Genomic DNA, 12,056 nt, shown 5'->3' with positions numbered 1-12,056 from the left:
TGGGCAGGTCTATCTTGCGCTCCACCTTATCACCAACACCTGCAACAAGCATTTGATAATTAACATCTGGTGACAAGCTTTTTAAAAGTTATTTGCTTTTTTGCCTGTTCTGCCCACTCTCCCACACAAGCAAATGTCTTATTCACTGCCTTATATAGTATCCCTGGCCATAAGGTTTTAAAATACTTATTAAAAAACTGGTTTTTTCAGTGTTAAAAAGTGTTGATTCTAGTTGTTTTCTAGGGAATTAAGCACCATTGTCTTATTGGTCCTATGGCGCAGCATCTACATACCCAAAGGCTAGAAGAATGCTTTGAAGCAGGAGCAGATTAATTACATAAAGGATGAATGAATGGGTATTTCATTTTCCAAGACTGAAAAAAGATACCGCAAAATAACCATACTTGGACAGGAGGGCTCTTGAGTATTTCGAGTAAACGTGTTTTGTTTTGTTACATATATTCCTGTATAAAATATCGAAGTTTTCCAGTGTGGTTATTATCAATTGACTCTAAGTACAGAAAGCCGTCTTCGTGCGGAAGACACTGAGGCAAGTAGCCACCCCCACACCACCAGACTCTTTCGGACGGACTGGTAGGAAAGACGTGGCCTTGATAAGAGACCTGGCGGAGGCCTAGAACCCCCGCGTTCGCTTCAAGACCCGCTGACCACTCAACACCCGAAGAAACTGCTAGCGCAGAGAGGCACCACCGGCGCCAGCGCTGGGCCACGGCACTCCGAGCACCGCGGTCTACCACCCTGCACTCACCACCAGAGAGGCCGTGAACCCAGGCCGGTCCATAGTCCGAAAACACTACCAACGCTGCATTTCGAAGGCGGGCAGAGGCAAGTCACAAGTCTAAACACTGGGCGCCGCCATCTTGGGGGCGGTGCCAGAGATGTCGGGCTTCCGCCGTGTCGGGGCAGCGAACCACAACAACTACACGTGCAACCCGGAAACGGCGGGACGCGGTCCGAGATGGAGGGGCGGGGTCGGGGACGGGAGAGTAAGCCAAAGATCCTGACTTGGTGGAGGAGCTCTCCAGAGCAAAGAAACCTCCCTTGGGATCGGGGGCCCGGGAATCCCCCTTTGAAGTCAGGGCGGAGCAAAAGTGTAACTCACGGAGAGTAGAGTGGAGGGACGGGCCTTGGAGGGGCGGGACCTAGTTTCACGGGAAGAAGTTTGTGTTTTATTGTTTTTTTTTAAATTGAATTTATTGGGGTTACATTGGTTAAAAATATTTTATAAATTTAAGGTGTATAATTCTATAATACATCATCCGTGTATTGTATTGTGTACACCACATAGATTCATGACTCTTACTCTTGCTGTTTATCTCCCCCCATTACCCTCTTCTGCCGCACCTACCCCCGGGTCCCTCTGATAATGACCACACTGATGTTTATGTGAAGCCTTTTGGGGATTTGTTTGTTTTGCTTAATCCATGGAAGGACAGAATAGTTTTTGGGGGGGAGGCAGGGTTTGTGTTTGTAATCAGTTATTTCTTTTTGGCTTCTGTCTTGGTTTTATCTGCAAAAAAATAACTATTGCTGGCAAGTGTGAATTACTACAAAACAGACTCAGTATTAGAAGATTATTAAAGCCATAGAAAAATGTTTCATATTCTCCATTTCTCACTGGTTGCATTTAAAGTTATTTACTGGTGCCCTGGCTGGTGCAGTTCAGTGGATTGAGTGCAGTCCTGCAAACTGAAAGGTCGTGGGTTAGATTCCCAGTCAGGGTACATGCCTGGGTTGCAGGCTGAGTCCCCAGTTCAGGGCATGTGAGAAGCAGCTGATCGATGTATCTCTCACACATGGATGTTTCTCTCCCTTTCTCCCTCCCTTTCACACATGGGTGTTTCTCTCCCTTTCTTCCTCCCCCTCTTTTTAAAAATAAATAAATAAAATATTTTTTAAAAAATAAAATTATTTATTTGTTCAATTTACTTACGCATTTTGTTCACTGCAACCAGTGTGCACATCTTGAACACCACTTTATTAAATACTTAATAAAAGTTTCATGAAGTGAACTTGCCTTTACATGTATTCAATAAATGTCTTCAAAATTCCTGTATATTAAGGGCCAACTACATCTTGGATATGGTTCTAGAGGACTGATAGACAAGTTTCTCACATAATACTCACAATCACATTGTAAGTTATGAACTATTACCAGCTGCATTTTACAGAGGATTGAGATGCTCCAAGAGGTTCAGTAACCAACCAAAAACTACAGAGAACATAGTAGAATGGTGTTGGGAACCACTCTGCCTGGTTTTAGGAGCTGTAACTATGAACATTAAAATGGTAACAAACTCACAACTATCAACAACTGAATCTAAAAAACAAAAGCAAACTAAGCAAACAACCAGAACAGTAACAGAGTCAGATGTGGAGATCACATAGAGGGTTATCAGCAGGGAGAGGGATAGGGGGATGGGTGAAAAGGTGCAGGGAGTAAGTAGCAGAAATAGTGGGTAGAAAATAGACAGGGGAAGGTTAAGAACAGTATAGGAAATGGAGAATCAAAAAAACTCACATGTGCAAACATGGATATGAACTAAGTAAGGGGGTGATTACAGGAGGGAAAGGGAGTACCATGTGGAGGGGGCAAAAGGGAAAAAATTGGGACAACTGTAATAGCTTAATGAATAAAATATACTTAAAAAAGGATTTTCTTTAGGACAAATGCCTGATCCTGAGCATGATTTATTCTTTACACATATGTACACGTCTATACACATACATCCTTGTCTATAAAGATACATGCAATTTGCAACTATATTTGCTTGGACTCCTAAGAAGTTACAGTTGAGAACAATGTGTAAATATGAGCTCATTTCCACATATATGACTTATATTACCCTTAACCTTAACCTTCTAACTCATAGTAAGTAAGAGCAATTGAAATAAAATTATTTTCAAACTTCCGGTTCTTTCTCTCACACATAAATCTTACATAATTCTCATTTTAGGGAAACAAGAAGTAGTATTGAAAACAATTCCTGTTGGTGTAAACCTCCTCAGCCTCAGACATTCCTTTCATAATGAAGTTCTTATTGCTCCTTAGAGTAAACTGAGATAAACACAAAACAGCAAAATACATTCACTACAAAGACACATCTTACGTAAAGAAAAAAATATATAAACCACAATTTTACTTGACACCTTTTCTTAAAATATTAGTGGATTCCTTTGTATTATAATACATATATGTTTGTATTTTCCCCTTTGAAATTTTTAATATGAAATTTTTAATGCTCATAGAAAATTACCTGGACCATTTTTAACTTTCTGTCCTCTAGGTGTCACTAATGTCTACAGAAAAAGAAAGAAAAGACTGCAGTACTTAAGTGAAAGATATTGTAGGTGGTTGATTATACTGGGTACAAAATTACAAAGAGAGCACATACATGATTTTCTATGTGTTTATTTTTTAAAGTTATTGCAGTTCATTCATATAATAAATTCAATAGGATATATGTTGTTTTATTTAACACACTGACAATTAAATGTATTGTAATTCTATAGTTAAAAAAACTTTAAATTATTACCTAATTATTTGTTGGTGTATCCACAAAGCACCGAGTCATAGAATTGGCCCCACTTTCTAACGGCACCAAAATTAAAGCAAACCCTCACTTCCTCAGACTTTCCCCAAATCATCCAACAAAGGGTCCAATTCTATAATAGGTGCTTTCTAAACACCATTTTACTGAGACATCATATAGTTCTCAGGGTGTGCATTTTCCTTCAATGCAACCAGTAATAAGACAAATTCAATTACAGGCATTAGCATAGGTTTTTTTGACTCGATGAAACTGACAAGTTGAATGTGCTCATGGGCACAGGAGCTGCAGAGTCAGTGATCAGGGTTAGAATACCTTTTATTCTGTCTTTCCAAAATTTTAAAATAGTAGGAGATAAAGGCTAATTTTAATCTTTTTATCCTCACTCAAGGACATGCTTATTGATTTTAGAGAGAGGGAAAGGGAGAGACAGAGAAGGAGAGAAACATCTCATGAGTACCCCAACCAGGAACCAAACAGCCAACTAGGCCTGTGCCCTGACTGAAACCAAACACATGACACTTCATTTTACGGGATGAAGCTGCCACCAATTACCCACACTGGGCAGCGCAAGGCTTATTTATTTTTTTAAAAAGTGCATGGTTTTAAACTTTCTGTCCTGTGTGTGTCTTTTATGTCTAGAGAAAAAAAAGAAAGAAAGAGAGAGAAAGAAAGGAAGAGGAAGGAAGGAAGGGAGGATTACAGTAACTGAAGATGCAAAATAATATAAATGTTGATTATGCTAGGGATAATAAGGATTGCAGAGATACACAGGTCTATGTATAGGATAACTGTATTTTAATGCTATAGCCAGAAAATTTAAATTATTTCCATCAAGTGTTTGTATGCCTATGTATGCATGCCTAAATCCACACAAATAAATTTTTATCAATATCAATGTATATCAATAGATCTTTTACTAGTTTGTTACGTAAGTAATGTGCCAAAGGAATAAATTATGATTTAGGTCTTTCATGTAAAAATCAGAGTTATTTTATGCCCAGATCAATTGATTCCTTTTGTCACAAATTATTGTTAATTTTCAATGCTCTTCAACCATTCTTTTTGTTTGTTTGTTTGTTTTTAATATATTTTATTGATTATACCATTACAGTTGTTCTATTCCCCCCTTCATTCCCCTCCACCCGCACACTCCTTCCCCCACCATTCTCCCCACCTTAGTTTATAACCACGTGTCTCAAGTTCTTTAGATTCTATATTTCCCCCACTATTCTCACCCTCCCCCCTATCTATTTTCTACCTACCGTCTATGCTATTTTCTGTGCCTTCTCCCCCCTTCTCCCTCTCCCACCCCCCTGTTTCTAACCCTCCATGTGTTCTTCATTTCTATGGTTCCACTCCTGATCTAGCTGTCCTCGTGGTTTGCTTTTGTTTTAGGTGTGGTTGTTAATAACTGTGAGTTTGCTGTCCTTTCACTGTTAATATTTTTCATCTTCTTTTTCTTATATAAGTCCCTTTAGCATTTCATATAATAAGGGCTTGGTGATGATGAACTCCTTGAACTTGACCTTATCTGAGAAGCACTTCATCTGTCCTTCCATTCTAAATGAAAGTTTTGCTGGATAAAGCAATCTTGGCTGTAGGTCTTTGGATTTCATGACTTGGAATACTTCTTTCCAGCCCCTTCTTGCCTGTAAGGTCTCTTTTGAGAAATCCGCTGACAGTCTGATGGGTACTCCTTTGTAGGTGACTGTCCCCTTATCCCTTGCTGCTTCTAGGATTCTCTCCTTCATTTTAGTCTTGGCTAATGTAATTATGATGTGCCTTGGTGTGTTCCTTCTTGGGTCCAACTTCTTTGGCACTCTCTGAGCTTCCTGGATTTCCTGGAAGTCTATTTCCTTTGCCAGACTGGGGAAGTTCTCCTTTATTATTTGTTCAAATAAGTTTTCCACTCGTGGCTGTTTCTTTCCCCCTTCTGGTACCCCTATAATCCAGATGTTGGAACGTTTAAAGATGTCCTGGAGGTTCCTAAGCCTCTCCTCATTTTTTTGAATTCTCATTTCTTCATTCCTTTCTGGTCGGATGTTTCGTTCTTCCTTCTGGTCCATTCCATTGATTTGAGTCCTAGTTTCCTTTCCATCGCTATTGGTTTCCTGGACATCTCCCTTCATTTCAATTAGTTTAGCCTTCATATGTTCCTCTAATTTGTGACTGTAATCTACCAATTCTGTGAGCATCCTGATAAATAGTGTCTTAAATTGGGCTTCTGAGAGGCTGGCAATCTGTTGGTCGCTTAGAGTTATTGGCTCTGGGACTTTGAGTTCCTCTTGCGCCATCTTTTGGGCTGTTTGTGCCTGTTAAGTAGCAGGATCAGAGCCCTAAAGTGTTCACTAGAGCAGGGCAACTCAGTCGCTGGGTTGTGACGTTGTATGTGGGGGCGGGGTCGAAGAGGTACAATGGCTTCCCTCTGCCGCCTGCTGCCGCGACCCCCACCAGCACCACAGCCACCCCTGTCACCAGGCCCACGCGTTTCCTTCCACTGCACTCGAGTGTGCCACCGCTGTCAGCCCTCCACCACTGGGTTCGTCCCCTGGGGCCTGCATGGTCCGTCTCACTGTGCGCGAATGTGCGACCTTGGTCAGTCTGCCCTGCACCCCGACTGACTTTGGGCTGCCCGAGCGCCTAGTGCCTAGGTCGGGGGATCGGTCCTGCCCGACCCAGCTCCACTGCTGGTTCCACCTCTCTTACCATCCCCATTGAACATTTCGTAGCTGTCGGACTTCCGTATAATTCAATTTTCTGGTCTTTGGGTGTGTCCTAGTTCTCCAAAACTTTTGTTGTAGTCAAACTTGGTTGTGGGAGAAGGCACAGTGTTTCCACCTATGCCTCCATCTTGGCGGAAGTCCTCCCCTTCAACCATTCTTTTAAGACTCTCTTGGGAGCAGGACCTAACTTTATTTGTTCATATTTTAAAATGGCATCTCTCTTTACTTCAGCCCTAAAAATACTGACATTACCAGCAGGTGGAGACGCTGAGTCCTTCACCTCCGGGCTGCGCCGCACCACCCCTCCAGAGGCACGCTCTCGGACCTCCCCAGCACAGTTGCACTTCTTGTGACTTGGGGCTTGGGACCCGCTATTTGTCTGAGCCGTGACATTCCGTCTTGTGGTTCTTCCTTTTGAGAAAAGAAGGGGAGGGGGCGGGCAATAGATCTCGGTAACCCCGTCCTCGCCCTACCGCTGCTCCTGGGGCTAAACAGCGCTACCTCGAGCTCGCCTCTCGAGAACTATTTGGTCGCCAACGCACCTGGAATTGTCCAGTCCCACTATGGTCAGTAGTCGGACAGGGGGATTTTCCTGAAAGGTCAGTAGGTTTGGGCAGGGTTAGGGGATCGCACCAGGAGTTTCCCAGCCCCAATGACTTGACTGCCAGGTTCTGGGAGGAATGTCCAGGGGCAGAGGCTCCTCTCTACCAACTTTGCCAGTAGTGGCAAACTGTCTATCCCCGAGCTTGCTTTGAGAAGCAGTGGGAGGGTGATTTATGGCAAACGAATTAAAATGCAAAAGGGTATTGGGTAGTGTAGAACAGGTTGTGGTCAGATCTCTTACAGAAATCTCCCTTCTGGAAGGTGTGGGAGGCAGAGTGGACCCCAGGTAGAACAATGAGTCCTGCCTTTTAACTAAAGTTTCACTATTGCAGAACAAGGAGAAAACATGTGGGCCCCAGAAAGAATACAGGCTTGAAAGACAATGGTAGTTTGGGTGGCGGGCACACAAGGTTTTCTGAGACCTTTGTTCCTTTTAGTTTTAGAACTCCATTATTCTCTCTGTTGTTCCTGAGGACTTATAGTTAAGAACAGTGAAGCTTCTGTGTAAAAGTGCTATTTAATAGCAGTTCTAGTTAAATCAGTGTCTCTATCATTAGAGAGGTAAGTGGGAACTTCCCAGATGGGAAAACAAAACCAAGCCACCTTCGTCTTCCCCCAGGTATGGGGGAAGTTTTTCAGCAAGGAAAAACTTCAATGCACCCCGAGAATAATTGCACAATAAATTGAACATGTTTCTATTTAATGCAAAATATATTTGAATGAAGGACATTAGGAGCTGTGTAAAGAGCCCTAGGGCCCTTGGTTCCAGTCCATGACGGACCTTGACCTTTATATCAGCATTTTGTGGTTGCTAGGAAACCATCTTTGGCATCTACATCTTAAATTAGGACCCCAGTGTTGGTTTAATATTATTTTTAAAAAATATTTTACTATTCATTTTTAGAGAGAGGGGAAGGGTGAGAGATAGAAAGAGAGACAATGATGTGAGAGAAACATCAATAGGTTGCCTCTTGCATTCTCTCCGACTTGGGACCTAAGCTACAACCGAGGTGTGCACCCTGACTGGGAATCCAATGCTGCTACCTTTCTCTTTAAGGGATGGCACCAACCAACTAAGCCACACCAGTCAGGGCTGATTTACAATTGTTGCTGATTTATCTTTACTTCATCTTTGAAGAATTTTTGTTAAATGCCATTTCATTTTGTTAAATGCCAAGTGTTTTAGTGTAATCAGTAAGTCATCTCAAGATGTACCACTAATAAGCATCTTCAGTTAAATTAGACTTTTTTCTGATAGTTAATAACAGCCTCTTGGAATTTCTCCAAGACTTTTATCTGTGTCTCTAAGAGTATTTATCCAACTTAACTTTGCTTAACATAGTGGTGAGCCAAAGCATTACTGTGAGACTCTAGATCTTCATCTTTGATTTTTTTACTTTTATTATAGCTATGTTCTTAGATAACAGAAAAGCATCTGAGAATTCTTTAATGTGCTATCCAGGTTTTCTCAGGTTAGAAGCACCTTTGTTTCTAAATGATTGCAAATTGGTGAATTTGTGGACTACCCCAAAAGCACATATATTATCAGTATAAATATTTGCACTTTGAATTTTTTGTTAGTTGGCAAGCTTGTGTAAGAACAATTATGCTAGACACCTGAACTGATTTAATTTCTGGAAGTTGTCTATGTCTAAAGGGTACATTTAACACTGATAGCATTTATTTTTTATTTTTCAATTACATTTTATTGATTATGATATTACAGTTGTCCTGAGTTTTCCCCCATGCCCCCCTCCACCCAGCCTTCCCTACTCCCTCAGGCAATCCTCCCACCATTGCTCATGGGTCATGCATGTAAGTTCTTTGGCTATTCCATTTTCTATATTGTGTATCCCCATGGCTATTCTGTAACTATGTATTTGTGCTTCTTAAACCCCTCACCTCTTCACCCATTCCTACACACCCTTTTCCCATCTGGCAACCTCTGGTAACTAACTTCTTTTCTCTACCTTTAAGGAGTCTGTCTTTATCTTTAACCTTTGGCCTTTTAATAATGATGTGTCTTAGAGTGAGCTTCTTTTCATCCATCATAATTGGGACTCTCCATGCTTCCTAGACTTGGGTGTCTATTTCCTTCACCAAATTAGGGAAGTTTTCATTCACTATTTTTTTTCAGATAGATTTCCAATTTCTTGCTTTTTCTCTTCTCCTTCTGGCACCCCTATAAGGTGAATGTTGGACCTCTTAAAGTTGTCCCAGAGGCTGTATATACTATCCTTATTTTTCTGGATTCTTTTTTCTTGTTGTTGTTCTACATGGTTGTTTTTTGCTTCCTTATGTCCTAAATCATTGATTTGATTTTACTGTTGTTTCCCTTTAAATTGTTCTGTATTTAATTACTATATCCTTCATTTCTAACTGGGTCTTTTTTATACTGCTGAGGTCCTCACTAAGTTCCTTGAGCAATCTTATAATCATTGTTTTGAATTCTGCTTCTGATAGATTGCTTATCTCTTTTTTGTGTAGCTCTTTCTCAGAAATTTTGATCTGTTTTTTCATTTGGGCCATGTTTCTTTGATCATTTTGGCGGCTTCCCTGTGTTTGTTTCTATGTATTAGATAGAGCTACTTTAAACATGTATCTTGGTAGTGTGGCCTAAATTAGTAGGAGTCCTGTAGGGTCCAGTGGCACAGCCTCTTCGATTACCCAAACTGGATATTCAAGGTACACCCTTTGTGTAGGCTTGAATACACCCTCCTCTCATAGTTGAGCCTTGATTGCTGCTGGCAGATCAATGGGAGGGATTTACCCAGGCCAGTCAGCTGCAAGGTCTGACTGTGACCACTGACCACCAACGTCCACCCTTCGTGGAGGATCAACTATGCAGGGGCAGGGTGGTGGTGGTCTGATGTGGTCTGTAGCTCTCCACTGGGTGCATTGGCCCTAGGGTTTCCCAGGTGGTGTAAGCTAAGGTTGGCCCCCACCTGTGGTTTGCCTGAGGCACCTGCCTGAGCTGTAAAGCAATCTGAGATGGCTGCTGCTTGTGCTGCTGGGCCTGGAGATTCCCAGGTGAAGCTAAGCTGTGACTCTATTCTGTCTACTGCTGGGGCTCACTGAAGCCAGCTGTTGCTTGTTTGATAGGACTTAGAAGCCAAGAACAGCCATTCTTATGGAAAGGCAGCTTAGATGGGCCTATAAATTGGGTAGGGAAGAGATTCAATGGGTCTCCAAGGTGGGTCATACAGTGTTAGCCAGGTTGATGGTCTCAGATATGGTACCAGCCTACCAGCTCTGTTGGGGGAGGGCCCAGCAAAGAGACAATGATCTCTGCTCACCCTGATGCCAGACACTTCAGTTTCTCCCTGTATACCACTACCACTTCAAGCTGCCACCCCTGGTGCTGGAGCTCAGAGGGAGTGAGTCTGAGTAGGTGAGTCTGTGTATGGGGTCCCTAAGAGGACTCGCTTAAGGCTTAAGCAACCTCCTCCACCAACTCAATCCCCTCTGGATTTTGCAGCCAGAAGTTGTGGAGACTTACCTTCCTGACACTGGAATCCTGGCCTGGGAGGTCTGGGGGGTCTGGGACTCCTTGCTCCCAAGATATCCCACCTGAATTTTTATCCACATGGGTATAGGGCCAGCCCATTCCACCCCTTCTACCAGTCTGGATGGATATAGTTTCTTTAATTCCGTAGCTGTCAGGCTTCCATTCAGCTCTATTTCTGATGTTCCTGAGAGATGGTTGTTCTATATTTTAGTTGTAATTTTGATGTGGTTGTGGGAGGAAGCAAGCTATGTCTGCCTATGTCACCATCTTAACCTGTAGCTCCTGTGGTAACATTTTTAACATTGAACAAAAAAATTAGGTTCAAGTTATCCTTGGAATCACTAAGAATATGGTTGAAGAGTATGCAAAAACATGAGCATTTATAGTTTAGCAACTGTTAACTGTGACAAAAAGTAACTTCTGTAGATCTGTGTATAAAATAACAAGTCATTTTACAGAAAAGGACTCAATTCTAATTTTAAATTCTAACAACTTTTTTGCTACATATGTACAAGTTGTAATAAAGAATTCATACCTTTGCCCTGGCTGCCATAGCTCAGTGGATTGAACGCAGGCCTATGAACTAAGGGGTCGCTCATTCAATTCCCAGTCAGGGCACATGCCTGGGTTGCAGACCAGGTGCCCAGTATGGGGCACATGAGAGATAACCACATATTGATGTTTTTCTCCCTCTATTTCTCCTTCCCTTTCCCTCTCTTCTAAAAATAAATAAATAAATCTTTTTAAAAAATTTATTTATTTAATTATCTTTAGAGGAGAAGGGAAGGAGAGAGGGAGAGAAATATCAATGTATGGTTGCCTCTCGTGAGTCCCCTGCTGGGAACTGGCCTGCAACCCAGGCATGTGCCCTGACTGGGAATCGAACTGCGATCGTGTGGATTGCAGGCCCATGCTCAATCCACTGAGCTACACCAGCCAGGGCTAAATAAATAAATCTTTTTAAAAACGAATACATATCTTTTTGTAGATGTAGAACACATGTCAGGTAGTAATTTAAAGATTTAAATGGCAGCTTTAAAATATAATTGTCAGTATACTAAATAAAGCAATATATAATCTTAAATTTATTATGTGAATGAACTGTACAACTTTCAAAAATAAACAATTTACATCCCGTGCATGCATACACCTGTATCTCTCTACAGTGCTTGTACCAGTATAATCAAGTATTTATGCTAAATACTCTCTTTAATACTGTATTTTTTCTCTAGACATAAGAGACATCTAGAGTACAGAAAGTTAAAAACTATCCAGATCATTGTTATGAGTATTTATCTCATATTAATAAAAACTTTGATAAGGAAAATACAAGAATATATGTATTACTATCCAAAGGTATTTGCGCATCTTGTTAACTCATGAACATGTATGTGTAAGGATCAAGGTCAGAGATATGGTGAGAATAAGGGTAAAGTTCAGGGAGAGGGTAATGTCAGAGCCAGCATGAGAGTCATAGTAAGGGTAAAGGTCAAATTACTGTTAGAGAAAGGTAAAGGGTCAGGGTAAAAGTTAGTTTTATGGTCATGGTCAATGTCATCTTGTGGGACATGGTGATAGTTGGGGTAAAGTTTGGGATCAGATAAGGTTCAGGGTCTGCTTCAGGATCAGGGTCAAGGTTTTCATGGT

The 12,056-nt window shown here is 41.5% G+C and overlaps 1 protein-coding gene across 3 annotated transcripts in view; it reads right to left on the bottom strand.

Moving 5' to 3' along the window:
- The window catches only part of SLC25A26 (solute carrier family 25 member 26), a 161,143-nt gene extending 160,220 nt beyond the window's left edge, over window positions 1-923 (bottom strand). For 2 of the 3 annotated variants that reach the window (XM_037040907.1, XM_037040909.1), the window contains exon 1: window positions 770-921. In XM_037040907.1, the coding sequence (XP_036896802.1) occupies window positions 770-802 (33 nt within the window). In that variant the 5' untranslated portion in view covers window positions 803-921. Of the gene's footprint in view, window positions 1-769 lie in introns of all 3 variants that reach the window. The other variant, XM_037040908.1, reaches the window with a different exon arrangement.
- Window positions 924-12,056: the final 11,133 nt, after the last annotated feature.

The sequence above is a fragment of the Sturnira hondurensis genome, unplaced genomic scaffold (assembly GCF_014824575.4).
Source record: "Sturnira hondurensis isolate 20B ecotype Veracruz unplaced genomic scaffold, ASM1482457v3 Scaffold0002840, whole genome shotgun sequence".
Classification (NCBI taxonomy): domain Eukaryota; kingdom Metazoa; phylum Chordata; class Mammalia; order Chiroptera; family Phyllostomidae; genus Sturnira; species Sturnira hondurensis.
Note: the sequence above shows the minus strand (reverse complement) of the source record. Positions and strands in the feature narration are given on the sequence as shown.